Here is a 22286-nt window from a genome sequence, read left to right as displayed (position 1 = left end):
ACTAGTCCCTGCCTGCCCTTCTCCAGCCCTTAGGTCAAAGGCAGCATTTCGGGTCCTGAGAACATCCAGTTAGTGGGCCAGGTACCCGCGCCCCCCACTATGGCTGCATTCCCAGATTCCCTCCCCCCATGAGGCTGAGTGGGGCTCGACAAGGACCCTTCCTCTTCTCTTGGGGACTCCACTACTCCCCTTTACCCCTAAAAGCTCAGTCACAAACACCAAGGCTCCCGCCCCAGGGGCAGTGGACAAAGCTCCAGGACACACGCAGCCGTCCTGAGGCTGACGGGTACTGCAGAGACCATCCCAGGAGGACCAGCGGGTTCTGAGTGGTCACTGCAGCTCTCAGCCAAGAGCCCCAGGTGCAAGGCCTCTAGAGAGGCCCTCGGGCAACGCTGGGCATGGGGGTCACTGTGCTCTTACTGTTTCTCGGCTCGACTCCGGGAGGTGGAGGCCATCCACAGATTCCATGATGGTCTCTTGCGCAATGAGCTGGGAAACACGGAACACCTTGACCCTGGACTTGGCGTTCTTGGCGCTGCCATTGAGGACGCTGATGGCGGCTTCATTGTAGGCAGTGATCTGCTCATTGGTGATCATCCGCCTGTTTTCACTGAGCAGTTCTTCATAAACAGGATCTGCACATGAAACAAGGCATTTTTGAGGGTTTCTAGGGAGAGTGAGCAAGCATGTTTAGTGCCCACTCTCTCTCGGGTCCCTGCAGCCTTCTGGGAACCTGGCTCCTTCTTCTTCCTTAAACTTTCTGCCTTCTCGGGAGAAAAGAAGATCTGGGGGGAGGTGGGGGGAACAGTCTGCCTGGCTCTAGAGGACACACCGGAGTATGTGCCAAGAGGCAGGCCAAAGCTCTCCTGAACAGCGAGAACTGTCTCCAAGTAGAAGGGGCTGCCTGGAGATGAGGTGGGCTTCCCTTCCTTGGGAGTCAGAGGTCTTCCAGAGGGTATTCTTTGGTGTAGGGCTGGACAAGAGTATGGCCCCTCTCCAAATCTGTGACCCTGTGCTCTTCCCACCTGATAGGAATTTCAGATGAAGAAATAAATGCTCCCCAAGAGTCTAAACATTCAATTACAAACAGAAACACACCCAAAGTTTCCCTAAAAAAGGGAAGGGAGGGTCTCTCTGAAGTCTTCACCCAGTTCTCTCATACATACATTTACTGGGCTGTCCTGTCTGTAAGCGGAAATCTCTGGATTTAGAGAATCACTTTGGGGGGAGGGGGGGAAGGGTGAGTTCATCCCAATATTAATTGTTTTTCAGTAAATACTCCTTTATTTAAAGTTTGGGTTCCAGTTTTTAGCCCTCCTTCCCTCCCTCCCCTCCTTTGTCCCTGAGGTGGTAAGCAATCAGATATAGGTTATACATGTACAATTAAATAAAACATTTCCAAATTAGTCATTTTGTATAAGAAAACTCGAATAAAAGAAAAAAATTTAAGAGAAAATTAGCATGCTTCAGTGTTTCATCAATATCAGTTCTTTTATTGGAGGCGGATGGTATGTTTCATCAATAGTCCTCTGGGATTATCTTGGATCACTGTATTGTTGAGGATCGTCACGTCATTCACAGTTCTTCATCAAACAAGACTGCTGTCTCTGTGCACAATGTTCTCCTGGCTCTGCTCACTTCACCATACATCAGTTCATACAAGTCTTTCCAGGCCTTTCTGAAATCATCCTGCTTGTCATTTCTTATAGCACAATAATATTCCCTTACTATCATATACCATAGCTTGTTTAGCCATTCCCCAATGGATGGGCATTCTTTTGATTTTCAGTTCTTAGCCACCACAAAAAAGAACTGCTAGAAATAGCAGTGATATTGCTGAATCAAAGGGTATACACAGTTCTATAGCCCTTTGGGCATAGATCCAAATTGCTCTCCAGAAAGGCCAGTGCTTTATCCACTGCGCCACCTAGCTGCTCCCTTAATATGTGTTTTTAAAATTTATTAGGCTAAAACTGTGTTTTCTAAATTAATTAATTGCTCTTATACCAGTTTTGGCAGTCAGCATTTATTATTATTATTATTATTTTTTTTTGTGGGGCAATGGGGGTTGACTTGCCATGGGGCACACAGCTAGCAAGTGTCAAGTGTCTGAGGCAGGATTTGAACTCAGGTCCTCCTGAATCCAGGGCCGGTGCTTTATCCACTGCGCCACCTAGCTGCCCAGTAAGTATTTATTATTAATGAATATTCTATATATCAGTAAAGGATTGACTGTGTGGCAGTTAGGGTGATCAGGAGAAAAGCCCCAGATCCATGCTCAAGGTCTCTCAGAGAGACAGCACATGGTTTCAAGGAAAGTTCAGAAGACTTATAAAACCTAAACCCTCCTAAGAGGAAGAACCTGCACCAAGAGAGCTAAAAGCCAGCCAAGAGAGAGCCAAGAGTTTTATCCTCTTTCCATAGAGATCTGTGCTATTTGGTAAGCATCATGATTCCATTGGCTGACATGACTTGAGGGTGGGATACCTTAAAATGAACTATACAGGGAGAATGAAGACCCTCATTCATGTTGCCTTAAGGCAAAGTCCATTATCTGGGTGTGGTCCTTCACTGAGATAGACAGGAGTCCGCCTCCATTTCATTTGTTCCCTAGCATCTGTCCTAAGCTAGAGCTGAATTTTCTGGAGTTGGGGGTGGGGTGGGGGAGAAAGGACTGAAGCGGATCTCTGGGGTCCCCCAAGAAATCCATTAATAATTATTTTCTCACAAATAGTGATCTAGAACATTTTTCATATGACTAGAGACAGCTTTGATTTCTTTGTCTGAAAACAGCCTGTTCATATCCTTTACTTATCAATTGGAGAATGACTTGTATTTTTATAAATTTGACTCAGTTCTCTACATATTTGAGAAATGAGGCCTTTATCAGAGATACTTGTTGCAAAAATTCTTTCCCAGTTTTCTGCTTCTCTTATAATCTTGGTTGCATTAGTTTTGTTTGTGCAAAAACTTTTTAATTTTATATAATCCAAACGATCTATTTTACATTTTGTATTGCTCTCTGTATCTTCATCTGTCCTCTGCCCATAAATCTGACGGATACACGATTCCATGCTCTCTTAAATTGTTTATGGTCTCACCCTTTATGTGTAAATTATGTATCCATTTGGACCTTATTTTAGTATACAGTATGAGATGTTGGTCTATACTTAGTTTCTGCCAAATTGTTCTCCAGTTTTTCCAGCAGTTTTGTCAAATGATGAGTTTTTGTTCCAAAAGCTTGGATCTTTGGCTTTATCATATACAAGATTACTACAGTCATTTACTACAGTATAATTTGTCCCTCTTCTATTCCACTGATCCATCTCTCTATTTCTTAGCCAGGACCAGATTGTTTTGATTATTATTGCTTTATAATACAGTCTGAAATCTGATAGTGCTAGACATTTTTTCATTGATTCCTTTGACATCCTTGAGCTTTTGTTCTTCCAGATGAACAATATCTATTTTCCTAAAGTAACAAGTTTCCTCCCAAAAGAATGATTCATTTAAAATAGATCAGTGACACTTATCTTGGTAAATTGGTTCCTTACCTTGTAAGACCCAGTAAACGTCACTAGTCTTTGCTAATTTCTCTAAAAGTGGCGCAAGAGACGTGATGTTGGTCTTATACTGGGCGAGGGCCTCATCACTGCCATTATGGGTCTTTATGGACCACTACAAAGATGGAACCAAAAAGAGCAGTGTTAATCAGTGCTTACCACCTGACCAATAACTCACTGACTCATTCAGAGAAATGAACTGCACATCCCACAGACAGAACGGACAAAGGCAAGGGAGAAGGCAGCTTCGGACAGGACAAACAGAAGACAAGCAAGGGCTTCCAAAACACCACTTGGGCGTCGGAATTACAAGAGTGACTTGGATTTGATGGGAAAACACCCCCATCTCAGCGGGGGCAGAACCCCGCCCCCTCCCCCCAGTCCAGAGGAAGGCCAAGTGCTCACCGTGGCAGCTCCTGCTACAACGACATGGGGCTTTCCAACAGGTTCCTAAAGAGGGAAAGTTCAATTAACAAGCATTTATGGAGCACCTGCTAGGGGGCGGGAGCTGGGACACAGTCACTGGGGAGTTAGGAGTTAGGGAGATAACCCACTTATCCCTCAGTCCTCTCTCACTCCCACTGAAGAGACCTCTGAGAGAAGCTGGTCAGTCCCAGGAGGATGAAGGGCCAATGGGAACTTTTCTGAGGACCCTACCAAGGGCTGCTAGGAATCATTTCATCCTGAGACTTAGGACCTTCTTCATTAATCAAGGAGCCATGCTGGCCTCTGACAGGCAGGGCCTTAACTGGGGCATCAGCTTCACACAGCTCCTGCTGCTGGGAGGAACAGATGGAGAGGAGGGGAAGCCAAGGTGGCCTCATGAGTACTGGGTCTTTGTAATTCCTGAAGTCTAACTGAAGCCCTCAATACCGACCTCAGTCCACAGTTTGACACACTGTTTCATGGAAGCATTCACTTCAGGGTGCCACAGGAAATCCTAATAGAAACACAAACACATAGGAGATATCTCAGTCCCACTGGACTGTGGCTGGGCTGTGGGCCAGGCCTGGAAATGCCTCTCCCTGGGCCTGGGACTGGCAGGAGACTGAGGGATCTGGAGGACAGTGTCCAGCCCAGTCAACGTGCATCCCAGCTACCAGCCACAGGACATTTTACCTAACTCTCCTCCCCACTTAGAGAGTCCCTGCCCCAAGGTGCTTCCACTCAGCAAGGGGAGCAAGGAGGTGGGAGGAGAGGGTCAGTGACACTGTCAGGAGTTAGGAGCTGAAACTTGTCCTTTCAGGGTCTTGACAAATGCAGTTGTGTTCAGGCTACAACCTGTGTTTTCCCCTCAGAGACAGTTGGGCAATGATGATGGAGGAAGGTACTTCATCTCTGATTATTTCCCCCTTGGATAAAGACCCGATGGTGTCTAAAGGTATGACTCCAACACAAAGTAACTCATGAGCTACAAAATAAACTCCATTTATTCAGTCCTTAGTTTTCTCACCCTGCTGAACTACTGATACTGGCAATTATAAATTAGGGTATTTTGGTGATAAACTTACCACTTTAACTGATGAAATTTTGTCTTCAAAAGGAATGTTTTCATGCTGCCAAAGGAAATGGGGAGAGAGGGGGAAAACAAAAAATAGTAGCCTTTTAATATAAAAAACTTTAAATAAAATACTAGTTTCTTATTCATCTGCTGTGTGTGTGTGTGTGTGTGTGTGTGTGTGTGTAGGTGGTGGTGGGGTAATCTATCTTACTTGGAAGAGCCTGGACAACCCCAAATAACCTTCTAACTCAAAAATGTGGGCCCATGTGCACAAGCCTTTGCTTTTACTCCAGCCTGGGACAGCATCTCCCAGGGAGAATCTAGGGTGAGCATCTGAACATCTGGCTGAGAAGGCAAAGGTCTCAGGATGAATCCAGCATGGACATTGAGGACACCTTCATGTAAGCAACATCCAATCCAACTTCAAAACACTTAGGAAGCTCCTTCCTGCTATACACAGGGTGCCGAGGGAGGGCTCTGCTACTGTCCCCTAAAAAGCGACAGACATGGTTCATGCTGAAAAACAAGAGATCCGCGTGGACCAAAAGCTCAGTAACCATGAGCCATTCAGGGGCAGCCAAATTCCAGTTACTTGGACTCTAGGTTTCAGAAATCTGATGGTGTAATACACTCCCATGTCTCAGTAGAGAAGTGGGGGACTGTGGGGTCAGAACACTGCACCCAAGGGGAGGGAGGGGGGGTGTAATGGGAGACGATTAGTATAATGAACAAAAGATGCCTCTAGAAAAGGAGGAAATGACTAAGTACAATGAAGTAAACCCAAGGTGACTGAGGGAGGGGTGGGGTACTGTAGCTTTGAATCTTCTACCAGCTCTTCCTTCTTCTGCCCCTCACGCTGTACTGGACCCAGTCCCAAAGGAGGCTAATGTCCACATGCCTGCAGCTACAGGGAGGTGGAAATTGGAAAGCAGCCAAGGACTTGGGGGAGGGAGGGAGAGCGTCTCTAAACCCTGGTCAGGGAGAACAGCTCTTTTGTTGTTCAGTCATTTTTCAGTCATGTCTGACTCTTTGGGACCCCATATGGGGTTTTCTTGACAGAGATACTAGAGTGATTTGCCATATCCTTCTCCATCTCATTTTCCAGCTGAGGCAAACAGGGTGAAGCCACTTGGTCCAGGGTCGCCCCTAGTTAGGGGTAAGAGGGAGCACTAGTTCCCTTAAAGGCTGCCAGACCTCCTTCTCGTGGCTTTTCTAACGTGGCAGTCAGTCCTTTTCTCCTCCCACTTTTCCTCACAAGCTGATGATGAGCTGGAGCTGGCCTCCCAACTATGCTGACCAGACACACATTATCCAACCTTAACCAGGCCCTCATTGTGATAAGGATTTCTCTACCATTCTCCTCCTTTCTCCCCACCCCTCCCACATGGTCCCCTCAGCTCAGGACCTTACTTCTTATTTACTGAAAAGATAACTTGATGTGAATTGCCTCCTCTTTTTATTCAAAAGCCCCTCGAGCCTACTCTGGATCATGGAGTAGGTAGCCCTTCTCCTTCCCAACTATCTCCCCCATCCTTCAAAAACCTTCACTAGAACCGACCACCTCCTCAAGCCACTGGCCAGCAATTCTCTTCTTTCTCAGCCTAAAAAATATCTGTTTATACTCATGCCTTCCGTCTCTCCCTTCACTAAACCCTCATTCCAAGGGTTCAACCCCTCTAACCACATCATTCAAAGTAAACTCCTTCTTACTCCTCAGTCCTCTCACCCTTCTTGTCCTCTCTGTAGCTTCTGACATGGTTGACCACCCCCTCTTCCTCTTCTCTGGGCGTTGATGATGCCCTTCTCTCTACTGGGCTGATCTAGCCCCCTTCCTCAGGCCTCTGTCCAAACTGGTTGGATTACAAGGAGAAGAGGGCCTAGGACAGAGACTTGGGAGCACCCACAGTTAAAGAGAGGATATGGGAGATAATCTAGCCAAGGCAAAAGAGAGAGATGTCATAAAATGGAAGAGAAGAAAGGGTCTCTCCAAGGAGAGAATGGATGGTCCATCACCTCCAGTGCCTGAATTATAGCTCCCCCCTTGTCCTTTAGCGTGCAGTTTCTCCGTGAGTCCTAATTCCCAATCTCGCCCCCCTTCCCAATTACCTTCTATTTATTCTGTCAGTACAAACATAGGTCTAACGTGTCTCCCATCCCTCAGATGCCTTTTGCCCTCCCTCTTCCCACACCTGTCTCCCATGATCCTGGCCAAGGCCAACCCCTCTACCTGCCTCCTCCAGCAGGCTGCCCCCCCCACCCCCTAAATCTCTTATTTTCAGTCTTTTCCTCTCTATTGGTTCCTTCTCTACTGCCTGCAAATGCACCCACATCTGCTTCATCCTCAAAAACCCTTCCCTTGGTCCGTTCATCCTGGCTAACTCTTGTCCTCCATCTCTTCTGCCCTTTGTGGTCAAACTCCTTGGAAGGTGTCTACACCAGGGGCCTCCATTTCCTCTACCCTCACTCTCTTGTTAACCCTTTACAACCTGGCTTCTGCCCTCTCCAAAGTCACCAGTGGCCTCTTAGTGGTCCCAGCCAATCCTCCTTCCTCTAGGGTTTTAGGCCACCTCTCCCCTGCTTCCCCTCCCCATCTCTGACAGCTCCTTCTCTGGATCCTCTTCCAGATCACGCCCTCAAACTTAACATGACAATCCTCAGATTCTCCCCAGGACCTCTTCTCTTCTCCCTCTATACTACTTGCTTCACCTGTTGAGCTCATAAGCTCCCACAGATTTCATAACATCTCTATGTTGATTTTCTTTCTTTTTTTCCTCATAAAGTAGTTTCATTTAATATTTCAAAAAAACTGAAGCAGAAAGAAATTGATGAAAAATTAAAACCACCCATCCACTTCTAGAAAAAATTCTGTCTGCCCTTCCCCGCCCCAGCTCAAGACCCTGGGAGCCCCTTCTAGGCCCCAGGGCTCCTGTCTCAGGGCGTGAGAACCAAGGCCTGCCAGGGCCAAGGATCTCTAAGGGTGAATCTGCCTCCCTCTAGTGGTCTGATGTGATGCTGCAAGTATCCAGAGCAGAATAGGCTGGGGAGAACCCACAAAAACCAGCTCAGGCCTTTTCTCCTGGCAACCACCCTAGGCTGTGGCAGAAGAGAGACAGGCCAGCAGGCAGTGTGACCCACCCCACCAAATGGTAGCTGCTGTAGTCTTCACTCACCTAATGCACACAATAGCCTGTAAGATCCTCCTAGTCTCACCCAGACAGATGAAATCACCATGAAGGACCAAAGTGGGCAAGGTCAGAACCCAGAGCTTCCAGGTTGAAAGGCCCAAGGCAGCCCCTCCCCGGCAAGCCTCCCTTTTACTCCCCAAAGCTGCAAAATGGGGCCTCAGATTTAAAGATGAAGAAAACGGGCCTGGGGTGAGGGAAGGGGTGTTTTCCTTTGATGGGAAAGGAAAAAACCCATCCAAAACCCAAAGGGAGAAAAACCAAGATCAACTAGAAAAACTAGAAACTCCCCTGAGGTAGAGTCTTTGTTCAGGGCTGTCAGGAGCCTAAGAGATTTCCAGGCGAGTTTCCGGGCTCCCTGTGTGAGGTAAAATTTACAAGTTCATTTCGGGCCCCGGGGTGGGGGGTGTTGTGGGGAGGAGGCATCCTCGTTATCCCCCAGCAGCTGTCAGCCTCCTCATCCACGTCATTGTCCTCACAGAAGAAGTCCGAGCCCTCATCCGGCACGGGGCCTTGGTCTTCACAGGATACTCAGCCGGTGTGGGGGGCACCTTGACCTCATCTCGCTCTGCATCTGCCCTGGTCCCCAGGACTTGCCTACGGATGATGTCTATATAGTCCTGGTCCTTCCCTTTGCTGTACATCACAGAAGCAACTGCGCTGGCTGGTGAGAAGGGACTGGGCTCACTGAGGAGCGCCCGCTCTGGTGGATGGTGCTGCCATTCTGGGTGGGGATCGTCCACTGAAGGGCACATGGTTGAGATACAAACACCCCTGTCCTGGATGTTTGTGAGGAATGGGAAAGTTGGAGGGGAGTAGGGGGAATCAATAGGAGACCTGAGGTGCCCTGGGTGTTGCGGGGCCTGAAGATGGCCGCCTCCCAGTTGTACAGGTTGCCATATCCACTGGGGTCCCTGCCTGCAGTCCCTTGAGCTCCAGGAGCAGCTTTCTGCGAGCTGGGCACCAGCAGCTGGACCATGGCTGCAGAGGCAGAGGCGAAGGGGCCAGGCTGGGCTCGGGTGACAGAGTGCTGAATGCTCTGGGCGCTCCAGTCAGGATTCCCCTCCCCACACCAGACCAGTCGGGCCCACTCTGCCCTCTCCTCCTTAGGCCTCCCCCTCCCCTGCCTCCGGGATGTCTCACGATGGACATCTAAAACTCAGCATGGCCTCTTTCCCCACCCTCCCCGCTGCTCAGGCTCCTGGCCCTGGAATCACTCTCACGCGCCTGCGCCTTCACATCCAATACAGCACCACAGCCTGTGGCGCTCACATCTGCAGCCTCTCCGACATGCCCCCTTCTCTCCCAGACTCAGCCCAGCCCTGATCACCTCACACCTGGACAACGACAAGCTGAAGGCGGGTGAAGGTGGGTCTCCCCCTCCTCCACTCCACGGACACAGATCTTGAAGCACATCGCCCCCGACTCCAGAAGCCTCTCCCCTGCTCAGTGATCCGGACCCCAAATGCTGGGCTGCTCTTCCTCCTCCCGTCCGCGGACCAACGTCCATAGCTTCCTTTAAGTTCCAGCTAAAACTCCACCTTCTGCGCCCCCTCTTCATTCCAGTGCCTCTCCTCTCTTACGTTCTACTTATCCCATAGGTAGCTTGCCTCTCCACAGCGGCGGCGTGCTGTCTCCCCCATTAGATTGGGAACTCCTTGAGGGCAGAAACTGTCTTTTGCCTCTTTTTGTATCCCCAGCACTTGCTTGTCCAGTTGTGTCTGACTCTGTGATCCCATAGACCATAGCACAACAATATTGTCTGTGGGGTTTTCTTGGCAAAGATACCGGAGGGATTTTCTCCAGTGGATTAAGACAGACAGAAGAGAAGTGCCTTGCCCAGGGTCACAGAGCTAGTGAGTGGTCGAGGCCAGATTTGAACTAAGGTCTCCCTGGCTCCAGGCCCAAGCTCAATCAGCTGAGCCTCCTAGCTGCCTGACACATGGTAGGTGCTTGGTTAAGTGTTTACTGACTGAACAATTGGTTCTTTGGGCTTGGCACAGAAAGGTATTCCATTATACCGCTGGGTAATTTATTCACCTTTCCTATAAACAAAAACTGAAGAGCTGCACTTGGAAGGAAAGAGACTGCACATGTACCTCTTAATTCCTCAGATGGTCACCTTCCTAAAGATATGGAACATGACACTCTTACCTTATTTCCTTCTTCTTTGAATTGAGGGTTAATTATTTTTACAAAAGAATAAAATAACTGACGGATTCTGGAGTCTCCAATGAATGCGATATGTTTCTCTATGAGGCAGTTCTTTGCTTCACTGTAATAAAAAGATTCAATGACTATTTTTGAGAGAAATCATTATTACTTTCTTGCATTAATAGCTAATTACTGAGTTAGGACCAAATGACCATTCCTTTATTAATAAACACGCTGGCATCATCAAATCGTGCAGGAATTATGTCTCTAGAACTTTTAAATATTACATTTTAAAAACCAGCACGTTCCTCTTCCTTCCCATCTAGCCATCCCATCACTGGCTGGCCTGGAAGCTTCGAGCTGCTCCACGTGGCCCTCCCATCCCAGGGCCATCCCCTTCTCGGTGCCAGCCTTGAAGCAGATGCCCCATCAGTAGAGTCCGGGCTCAGAACACCCCAGCAGGAGCAGTGGCACTTTCTTTAAGAAAGGTGAAATTCATAAAGGCCCATTTTAGAGACTTGAACCTGAGCTACAACTGAATGCTGACCTTGGCACATCCCCTTAGGGCTCGTAGGCTGGGGCCAGCTCTGGTCACCAGAGTCCTGCAGTCCTGTACCCAGGGCCCCAAGGACTGGAAATGTCAGCCTCTACTACATACGGACCACAAGTGTTTCCTCAAAGCCAGGATTTAAACCAGGGCCCAAAGTTTTCCTGATCCCTCTCTGCCCTCCCATTCCGGGGAACAAAAACAAACAACACATTGCAAAGCAAGAGCTTTACCTGACTTTATATTGGTGCATCATACAGCTGTGAGGCTGCCAAACTTTCTCTCCAAGAAATCTGCCACTGGAGAGGAGGTGTTCACAGGAATCATGGCCTGGGGCCAATGGAGGGAAAACAAAGAGAGGTGAGTGACTGAGCTACTCCCATTGCCCTACCCAACTGCATTTAAAAAATTAAGTCCTGGATGATGAAGACACAGAGCTAGAAAATGAAGTTTTCTTAACCCCCAAAGAGCTGATGCTTTGTCAAGGGGCACAATGAGCATTCAGACCGGAGGAGACAAACCATAAACACAACTGCAAAGAGGAGCTCCTGAGCTCAAGCTGGATGTGGGGCTGAGGGGATTTGTACCCCAGACATGATGGCAGGGGACATGACCAGTTGAGTCTAGGAATACATAAAGGGGATCGAGGAATTAAGGCTTGAAACGAGGGGGACAGGACCAAGCTGCAGTGGCCTTGAAATCACTCTTTGTGTGTTATGGACCCTAGAGATCCCTTCTCAGAATCATGGTTTTAAATCCAGGGGCACCACAGTGCTCAGAACACTGAGCCTGGAGTCAGGAACACCTGAGTTCAAATCCTGCTTCAGACACTTAATGACTGGGTAACCTTGGGCAAGTCACTTCATCTCTACTTGCCTCCGTTTCTTCAACTGTAAAAAGGTGCAGTGGATAGAGCACCAGCCTTGGAGTCAGGAGTACCTGAGTTCAAATCCAGCCTCAGACACTTAACACTTACTAGCTGTGTGACCCTAGGAAAGTCACTTAACCCCAACAGCCTCACCAAAAAAAAAGAAGGGAATGAATGTGAGGATCAAATGGAATGATATGGCACATAGTAGGTACTCTATAAATACTATCATTATTTTTATTATGATTTAAATTAATACAAAGGGAGCACAAAGGAGAGCAATCACATTGAAGTATTGTTATTAAAATATTTTAAAAAACCCACCAAGTTCATGGACCCCTGGTTAAGACCTCCTCCTTTAGATACTGGGCTTAGGTGTCTGTGCTTTATTGCAGACAGTAAGAAGCTTCTGGCTGTTTTGGACAGAGCTGGGCTGAAGGGAGACTCTGGATGTTTGTTTGGCAGTCATGAAGGCCGCTGGACATCGTTATGTCCGAATGTGTGCGTGCGTACACACACACACACCAGGCCTCTACCCACAAAGAGTTCTAATTGCTCAGTATCTCCTATACTCAGGAGCTGCCTGGGACACTGACCAGGAGGGTCCCCAAGTCATCATGGGTCAGAGGGAGGCCTTGAGCCTTCTGGTCTGTTTCAAAGGAGAGTATTACTCTTGCTATGATTCAGTCTCTTCAGCCACTGGCCCATGTGTGGCCTCTGGCCAAGGATCTCCCATGGAGAGTCCTGACAGAGAAGCATGTGCTTACAGTGGCCTGTGAACTATATAGTTCCCGTCACTCTAAAGGAGGGTTATCTCGTAACTATCTTTGGTGGGTTGCCACTGACCAGCCAGGTAGAAGTAGGTCTTGGATGCCATTTTAGCCAGAAGTGAAGCAGGCATCCCCAGTGGGGGCACCGTCCTCCAGTACTCCCATCTGTGGAGGACCACATGCGAGCTGCATTCAGCCCATGAAGGTTGGAGAGCATCCCGGACCAGATTTTACCTAACCAGATACTCTGGAAAACCAAAGCTGGTGAGGAACGAATGACCTTTGTCTGGACTATGACTTACAGTTGGGTGGATCTGCTGTGCAGGACAGATAATGCAAACAGATGATGAGTTGGGACTGGAATAGGAGGACGGGAGCAGGTGCAAGAACCAGATGCTATGAAATGACAACTGTAGTAGGCTTAAATCTCAGTTCAACAGACCCCCATAAGGGATACCTGACTTGACTTGTCTTGTGTGTCTTGTTTTCTGAGTGGCACAAGTGACAGCACGATTTGGTGTCACTATCTTAGGTACATCTTAAGTAGCCCAGGCTAACACTGTCTTTTCCATACCAGAAAAATCTGGCCTAAAAGTTTCTCTCTTCCTATCCTTCTACAGGAAATTCCTAGGCCAAAACTCTCCACTAATTTTAAGAGTAAAAGAAAATCTACATTGAGAACGTGACAAAGAAGATCCAGCATTCTGGAGGAGGAGCTTTATGAACTATACCCATCTGTCCAAAGGAATCCCTCCACCTGCACAGCAGACAATGCCCTCAGAACTTCAAGTCTGTTTACAACTCTAATAGCTCAACTTAATGGGGCACTTCTGGGAGGGAGGATCCCAAACAGAAAGAGATACGGCTGCAACCCGGCCAAGGAGCTGCTCACCGAACCCTCAAGAAGGAAAGCCCCACAAGTCAATGCTCCAGAATGACCTGTCTTGCCAGGAGGGTGCCCAAAAAGCGGGGTCTCCGTGGCTCTCACGTCTCCCTGGACCACCCACCTTCTGGGTGCCTGTCCACCACAGAGCAACAACCGAACCGGGGCAAGGGGCACAAGTGCCCGGTCCGGCTGCCCACTCAGTCGGAATTCCGGGGCTCTGCCCAACATCCGTGAATGCTCTCCACCCTTCCTGGACGCCCGGACCCCTCCCCAAAGAGGCCGGGTGAGGAAGCGCCCCGCCACAATCAGAGCCAGCCGACAGCCCCCCACTTCTGGCCGGGGCTTTCCTGCGCCCACGGGGGTGGGAGGCAGCGGCTCGACTGGGCCCTCCAAAACAAAGCCCGGGAGAGGCGGCGGCAAAGCAGCCCCACCTCGAGCCTCGTACAAGGCGGGGCGGGAGCGGCGCCATCGCCCGGGTTTACACTTGGGGAGACCGAGGCGGGCAGAAGATGAGCGCCTCGGAAAGGGTGGGAAGGAAACGCGGGCTGCCGGGAGAAATTCACACGGGCCCCCAGCGGGGGGCGGGGGCGAGCCTAGGCGGGGCCCCGCGGAAGGGCCAGGACCAGAGAGCCAAAGCAGGAGGAGCCGGTGTAGACAGCACGTATGGGAAGAGGGGCAAGGGTTAGGGTTAGAGAGCGCCACCCGGGGGCGAGGGGCCCTCAGCGGGCAGCCGCGGGCCGCGGGCTACGCGCGCGTGCTCGAGGGAGAACGTCGAGAGCAGGCGCAGCCGCGCACGCGCACCACGTCCAAGACGAGGCTGGAAGGGGGCGTGGTTTCTCTCGAGGCCGCGCACGCGCGCTGGGAGTCCCGGCCCGTCCGCCCCGTCCGGCCCGCCCGCTCGCCCGGCGGCCCCCGCTCACCCGGATAGTGGCGCAGCGCCGCATGGCCGGCGGCCAGCAGCAGCACAGCGGCCAGCGCGAGCCCCTTGGCGCTGCTCACGCTGAAGTACTGGTTGATCTCGCGCCGCCCGCGCGTGTACGCCAGCGCCGCCATCTTGGATCCTCCATGACAACAGCGCGCGGCGGCGGCGGGAGCGCGAGCCGGGCTCCGGGGCAGCAGCGGAGCCTGAGCCCGGCCCTCAGCGACTTGGCTGTCGTTCGGGGGCTGCCGCCAGGACCGCAACGCGGCCAGCAGCAGCCACCGCCACACCGGGTTCTCCGCCTCCGCCGCGGCCTCCCCTGCGCGCCGCCGTGGCCCCGCCGTGCCCGCGCACTCTCCCGCGTCTGCGCCCGCGCCCGCGCCTGCGCCCTCCTGCTCGTCCCGCGGGCTGGGGCGCGCTTGCGCAGAAGCGGTGTCTGCGCCCCGCCGCCCCTCCTCCCCCTCCTGCCGCGGCGGCGGCGGCGGCTGCGGCTGAGCCTCGGCCACCCCGGGGGGCGGGACCGGGGGCTGGAGCAGCATGGGCGGGGCCACGGGCCGGCGCTGAGCCGTCGGGTGGTCTGGGCTCCAGGCAGGGGGCGGGGGTCCGCGGCGAGACCTGGGGGCAACTGCTCCGGGATGTGTGGCTTCCCGCGGGAGGACTGAAGTTCACCTGTCCTTCCGCGCCACGCCCCAGCCGGCCCCGCCCCCGGGGCCGGACCACCCTCGGCCGCGCCTCCCCAGGCACCCAGGGTGGCTCCTTGCCCAGCGCCCCCAGCCTGTGGTCCGGGCGGGGTGCTGAGAGGGAGGGTGAAGGAGTCCGGCGGGTGGGCATTCGGACCCAGGCTCGGCACCCCTAGGCCGCCGCCGCCGCTCGTGTCCGCCGGGACCGTGGGACCCAGAGGAAAGCGAGCCGCTTTTCCTCAGTTTCCTCGTGTGTAGTGTGGGCTCCACGCGATGACTCTGAAAGGCTCTCCTGCCCCAGGCTCGCGGGTCCCCCTCGTCTTTCACCCCGAGCCGAGGGGCCCCACCTCGGACACCCGATTGTCTGGTGCCCATCGTGTCCCCTCCCCCGACCCCCGATTGTCTGGTGCCCATCGTGTCCCCTCCCCCGACCCCCGATCATCTGGTTCCCATCCTGTCTCCCCCGGACCATCAGCGCTCGGGGCCGGGGTTCCAGCCTCGGAGCTTGGCTTCTGAGTCTGGAGCATGCGCAGGGGCTCTGGAGGCTTGGGAATGCTGGAGAGGTCTTCTGCAGCCATGCACGTGGACCCCGTTGTCAAGTGCCTGCTATGTCCAACACTGGCCATCTTGGGGCCGGCAGTCTTGGGGCTTTCCTGCCTTCACACTTCACCAGGCCCTTCCTACCTGTACCCAGAATATCCCTCTCCCCATGGGTTGGGGGCCTCCTCTCATTGCACGATGTGTTGTACAATGTGGTGGGGGCCAACATAACCCCAGCCTTCTCAGAGCTCTGGGTCCACCATAGTCTGCCTGCTGCCAGTTTCTAAGTAGAAGCTTGGGCATCTGGCTTCTGGAAATCCCGGCTGTGTCACCGAGATGCCCTGCCCCTGATTCAGAGCATGTGCAGGGGTTCTGGGAGTTTTCGATGGACCTCTCAACCAGAATGGAGGGGCAGACTGCATGCTGTAGATCTTCTGATACAGAGGGAGATCACAGCACAGGGACTACCCACGTAGTCTATATATACACTTTTCTACTCACACCAACAGACAGGGCCCCCCAAGCTTTGCTGATTATCCCTTCCACATCTAGGAGTACCCCAAGGGAAGGGGAATTTCCTTCTACTATGACTTGAGCTACCATCTGGTCTACTTCCCTCATTAATAGGAATCTCCTGATCAGCATCCCAATATTTGACAATTCCAGTTAGTGTCTCCCCAGTATCACTAACCAGTTGCTATCTCCTTCATATTATCAATTAGCCATTGACATCTATGACCTTTTACAAAGGAAGACACAGCAAGAGGAGTACCAACACCTCTTCCTGAGTGGAGTACACTTTCCATGACCACTACCTGGGGAAAGTGAATCAAATGTCAACCAGTTGCTGTGAACATTTCTTCTGCCAAATTGTAGGGTGTGGTGTCTCAGCTGCCAAATGGATTTAATGCTGGGTGGGGTCAAATAGGTTGCTCCTTGGACTTGGCCTGGCCTCTGGTTTGGCTGCAGTGGCTACTGAAGCCTCAGACATGGACTCTGATCACTGGGCTTCTGGTGACTCTTGAAAACTCAAAACTCAGTATTTCATCTCCAATATGCCTTCCCCTAAAACGAGGAAAGAACAGACAGGGCAGAAACAGAAGAAATGGAAGGACCATATATTCACAGACAACATGGCAGCCTGGGTGAGAGATGACAGCTAGCACTATGCAGGGCTAGTATCTGACTCCCCACCATAAGGTGTCCTCACACTTAGCACTTGGACCATTCCAACCCCATCAGTGCCTCCCATGATCCTTGAGTTCTTCCATTCAACTGGGGAGACTACATTTCCCATTAGCAAACTTGCTGATAAGAGGTTCCGTAGGCATGGTGATGAAAGGCTCAGTGCCATGTGTAGGGACTAGAGAAAAGGCTGGTTTGGCTGAATCACGCAGCACGAGAGGGAAACCACAGGCAGAAAAGACAAGTTAGGGCTTGGTTGTGAAAGGGTTTAAAAGGTAACCCAGAGTTTCTGTTTCATCCAGAAGGCAACCAGGGGCACTGGGATTTATTGAGAAAGCCAATGACTCAGTGGGATCTGCACTTGAGGATAGGTTGGTATGGGCCATTGAAGGAGACCCCAGGGTATGCTGGACAGCTGGACCCCATCTCCTTATCTAGATGCAGCAGGCTTCAGGGACCCAAGCACCTACCACTCCCTCTTTTAAAGATGAAGTAAGAAAAGGGCCTGAACTCCAGTCTTTAGGTACAACATTCCTGCCTGTACTACAGCCTTTCCATAATGGGCAGTGAGCTATGAAATGACGAGATGAGAGCCTCTGGGACAAGCCAGGCTGTAATTCCAAGATTCTTGACTCGGGTAATAAAAAGGGTGAGTGAGGGTTTGGAATTTTTGAGAAGGATGTATTGTCAGGTCACCTTATCATGACAAACTGGGGAGGGGCAGAGGATCTGGATAATATGGGATTTAAGGACTCCCCTTTTCTCAGTGTCTAGCTCCTTTGCACCTGTCTCAGAACCCCCTACAGGCAACCTCCAGCTTCTCCTAGCCTAGGAACCCTTGCCAGGATGGAAGAAGACTGGTCCAACTAAGGGAGGGCAACAGAGAGGATCCTTCCTCCCACCTCAGAACCAGGCATGTTAGAAAAGATAAGAAAAGTACCAAGGCAGTGGGAGGGAGAAGGGATAAGGAGAGGTGAGGGAGGACTGGCCCCTTTTTTTTCTTTTTAAATAATATTTTGTTATTTTCCCAATTGCATGTAAATTTTTTTCACAATTAAAAACATTTTGAGTCCTAATTCTCTCTCTCCCTCTTTCTCTCCCCTCGTTCCTGAGTTGGTAAGCAATTTGATATGTTATACATGTGCAATCATGCAAAACATTTCCACGTTAGTCATGTTGTGAAAGAAAACAGGCCAAAAAACCTAAAAAAATACAAAAAGTGAAAAATAGTATATTTTGATCTGCATTCAGACTCCATCAATTCTTCCTCTGAGGACGGATAGCATTTTTCATCATCCTGTGGAATTGTCTTGGATCACTGTATTGCCGAGAAGAGCTGAGTCATTCACAGTTGATCATCATACAATATTGCCGTTACCCTGTACAATGTCCTGGTTCTGCTCATTTCATTTTGCATCAATTCATAAAAGTCTTCCCAGGTTTTTTCTGAAGTCATCCAGCTCATCATTTCTTTTAGCACAAGAGTATTCCATTACCATCATATACCACAACTTGTTTAGCCATTCCTCAGTTGATGGGCGTTCATTTACTTTCCAGTTCTTTGTCACCACAAGAAAAGCTGCTGTAAATATTTTCGTACAAGCGGAGGCCTGTTCCATCTTTGGCTTGATCCAATCAGGATGTTTTCCGGTCATTCTGGTCTCCCAAAAGCTTCATCTTTTTGGTTTGCTTTGTTGGAACTCAGACTCTGCTTTTTCTTTGACACTAGCATGGTGTTTATTTTCCCCACAGGCAGGTCTGGTCTCCATTCAAGGATGGGTTCAGCCAGAAGTTCCTGTTCTCCTCAAACTCTTTTGTTTCCTAGACAAAGGCCTTTCTGTACTTCCTGTCCTTTGAACATCTTGAATTCAGCCTTCCAGTGAAAGGACTGAGAGATATCTCTGCTTTCCCTCCCAGACAAACCAGTCTACCCCTCACTTGACTTACCAGCACCCTATGTGACTTGGGGCTTGGGGGCTGTGCTTGGGTCTCAAGTCAGACCAGATATGGAGCAGAAGGTGCCTATCAAGTACATTGATTTCCATTGAGTGAAATAGGTTCTGAACTAAAAATTGTGCCCATTGTTGACCTCCACCCCCGCCCCCCCCCCCCAGGTTTGGCGAGCCTAGGGTAGCTGAGGAAGCCACATCTGAGTTCCTATGACTCGTGGGGTAAACATCCTGCAAAAACACAGATCCAAAAGCAAAGTCCAGGAATCAATGGACTAAACCCATGGAACACCCACTGAGACCCCTCCCTGAGTGAAGGATAATATCGACTTCCTCATTGAAGCCACAGCATGAACTAGTTTTAACTAAGAAATTGACATGCTAGTCAAATCTACTCCACAAACTCAAGATCAGGGAAGTAGAGCTAACAGAAGTTTGTCTGAAAAAGATCTGTTTTTTGTTTGTTTTAGTAGATTACAAGCCCTGTAGGAATCATCAGTAGGACCAGGCAATGGGGAAATAAAGTACCTTAGGCTACTAGGGAGATAGAAGAAAAAGGGAAGGAAACATTTATTAAGCACCAACTGTATGCTGGCACTGTGCTCATTTGATCCTCACTAAAAACCCTATGGGGGAGGTACCATTATTATTCCCATTTTACACTTGAGAAAACTGACCTAAATAGGTTAAATGACTTGCTCAGGGTCACATGGCTACTACTAAGTACCTAGAGCTAGATTTGATTTTGCTCTAGCCATTGCACAACCTAGCTGCCTCAGTAAGAATGGATTACTCAGGGGCAGCTAGGTGGCGCAGTGGATAGAGCACCGGCCCTGGAGTCAGGAGTACCTGGGTTCAAATCCGACCTCACACACTTAACACTGACTAGCTGTGTGACCCTGGGCAAATCACTTAACCCCAATTGCTCCACCAAAAAAAAAGAATGGATTACTCAACAAGCATTAATTAAGCACTTATTTGCCAGGGACAGTGCAGGGTGTTTGGGTTAGAGAAACAAATAAAGACATTAGCGATATTGGTCTTACTTTTGTGCACAAGGCAACAGGAAACATTTCATGAGACAGTTGGTCACTGTGCATTGCTATGCTCATAACTTTTTAAAAGGGTTATCATGAAAATAATTGTAGGTTGGGTGCTGACATCTGTTCCAGAGGCTCAAGAAAAGACCTTGCCAGGGCAGACATGATGGATGCATTTGACACGGAGGAATATCACAAAGAATGAAATTTATTTTAACCACCAGGAGCCAAGTTGTGATTGAACAATGTGAGGATCATACTTAAGCCACCATCTGAGTGATTTAAACTGCTCTTGATGCCAGAAACATGGGTTGTGGTTGGGGGGAAAAAAAGACAAAAGAACTGATGGAAATACTTTTATACCATAGTGTGGAAACCAAAAGACCCTAAAACACTTTTGTTGGCGGACACAGAAGCTAAGGATGACATGGACAGAGAATAGGAACCTGTTTGGAAACCTGGAAGAGGCTTATGATTGACTGACATTGACTCAGCTTCAAGAACTGGTTAGAATTATTGCCTTTCTGGTTTCTAGTTAGATGATATTAATGACAAAGTAAATCTGAGAAACATAGGAAGTGCTATGTGAGCTGATACAGAGCTAAAAGAACAGTAGATGTGACCACTTGACTCTCCATAGCAACAAGCATCCGCAGCACCGCACCCCCTCCCCAAAGAGCTCACCATACTTGACTGAGAAAGACATCATGTACTTCTTCCTCCCCCTTTTATCATTTACCATCATCTCTCAATCTCTCGAAGTCATCCTTCTTTCTCTGTTTCTTGACCACAATCCCTCCCTCCCTCCCTCCCTCTCTCTTTTGGCAGGGCAATGAGGGTTAAGTGACTTGCCCAGGGTCACACAGGTAGTGAGTCTCAAGTGTTTGGGGCCGGATTTGAACTCAGGTCCTCCTAAATCCAGGGCCAGTGCTTTATCCACTGTGCCACTTAGCTGCCTCCCTTGACCACAATTTCTGACAAAGATCTAGGATCCCATCTTCTCCAGTTTTTTCTAGCAGATTGTCCTCACAATCATCCTCTTTATTCCTTTTTTTCAATTATTCTTTATTTATTGGAGAGAGCTCTTTGCCAATCCATTCCAAACACTCTCTTCCAACCTTAGAAAACTTATTCTCCCTCTTCCTCCCTTGCTCCCGTTATACTTATATCTGTGTTGTCTCTGTGTAATTTAAGATTCTAAATGTGGATTCTAATCTGTTCCCCCAGTTTGGGGGAAACTGACTAAAAGTCACTGATAAAACGAGTTTAGGTTTTTAAGGGTTTATTGGAAAATAGAAAGAAAAAGATTGAGAACAGAATTCTAACAGCCTGGCATTCCTATCTTTCCTCAAATTTCCTGTGAAGTCCTCTGCTGCCACCAGCATCAAGTCAGGAAGCCAAAAAAGGCCAGCGCTCTCTGCGCAGGCTCCCTTTCCTCCTTCCTGTCTCCTCCCAGACCATAGGAGGCTCCTCAAGTTGATTGGCTGGTAGCCTTGATAGACAGCACCCATGAGCAAACGTCATTTCCTGACGCCAAGGAAAAGCCACAATGCCTCTGAGGCATTTTCCTCATGGTGGAGCTTTCCACAGCAAGTCTCCAGTAGGTGGCGTCATTCCAATCATTACATCTCCCTGGATAGAATATAAGCTTTCTGAGGAAAAGGACTCTTGCATTTTTGTCCTTGGGTGTCTCATACTTATTGTTCATATTCAGTCATTAGCACGCAGATGACTAAAGATTCATGGGGTGTTACTGAATGGTCCTGTTCTGTGACCCTTCTGAAGTCACCACCTGAATGGTCAGACCTCTGGGGACGTGGCAGGAAAGAAGGAGAGTGAGGAGTCCAGAGGAGGCTCTGTGCACCCTGATTGCCTTGACTTTGCCTGGGGGGAGGCGGGGAGGGAAACTATCTAGACAAACCGGACTGTGTTTGTGAAAGGGGAGGTCCCGTTCCTGGGACAGCTCTCTGCAGCAGCCCACAGACTTTGTCATCTTCCAGGGCTATCTGCCTTTTGATCCTCAGTACAGGAGTGGAACAGCTCTGTCATTCTGATACCTGGCATAGAGATTTGCCCGGAGTTAACATGGAGCAGATGAATGACCCCCTCCCACCCTGATGCTGTCCAGTCAGTCCGGACAGTATCCTAGCTGCTCCCTTTTACAGAAGGAGCAAGCAGATCTCACAAAGACCCTCATTCCTTGGTACCTCTAACGTTTTGGTGCCTGAAAGAGCGGGAGGGGAGGAAGGTGCCAGGAATCCCCAGCTCTTAATCAGCAATTATTAAGCACCTACTAAGTGCCTTAACTGTGCTAAGCACTGCTTTTAGCTTGTCTGTTAGTATTAGGTAAATGTTGATCTGAGTGTGGTGAGCTGCCTCTGCATCAATGGAGTCAGTGGGAAATGCTCTGTTCCAGTAAAATACCCTGTCCAGATCTGTATTTGGGGATTAATAAAGTGGGCTAGACAGAACCCAGCCACATGAAAGAGAAGTAGGATGATG

At 49.7% G+C, this 22286-nt stretch overlaps 1 protein-coding gene across 3 annotated transcripts in view; it reads right to left on the bottom strand.

Moving 5' to 3' along the window:
- CASD1 (CAS1 domain containing 1) overlaps window positions 1-14737 on the bottom strand; it is a 30671-nt gene extending 15934 nt beyond the window's left edge. Inside the window, exons 1-8 of one of the 3 annotated variants that reach the window (XM_043966196.1) lie at window positions 14392-14737; window positions 11181-11277; window positions 10401-10521; window positions 5075-5119; window positions 4441-4503; window positions 3969-4013; window positions 3555-3678; window positions 421-635 (exon numbers count right to left, since the gene is read on the bottom strand). In XM_043966196.1, the coding sequence (XP_043822131.1) occupies window positions 421-635; window positions 3555-3678; window positions 3969-4013; window positions 4441-4503; window positions 5075-5119; window positions 10401-10521; window positions 11181-11277; window positions 14392-14524 (843 nt within the window). In that variant the 5' untranslated portion in view covers window positions 14525-14737. The other 2 variants (XM_043966195.1, XM_043966197.1) reach the window with 2 other exon arrangements.
- Between the last annotated feature and the right edge of the window lie 7549 nt (window positions 14738-22286).

Source organism: Dromiciops gliroides, chromosome 5, assembly GCF_019393635.1.
Source record: "Dromiciops gliroides isolate mDroGli1 chromosome 5, mDroGli1.pri, whole genome shotgun sequence".
In the NCBI taxonomy this organism is placed as follows: Eukaryota; Metazoa; Chordata; class Mammalia; order Microbiotheria; family Microbiotheriidae; genus Dromiciops; species Dromiciops gliroides.
The sequence above is the reverse complement of the archived record's forward strand: the minus strand, read 5'-3'. Positions and strand labels throughout refer to the sequence as shown.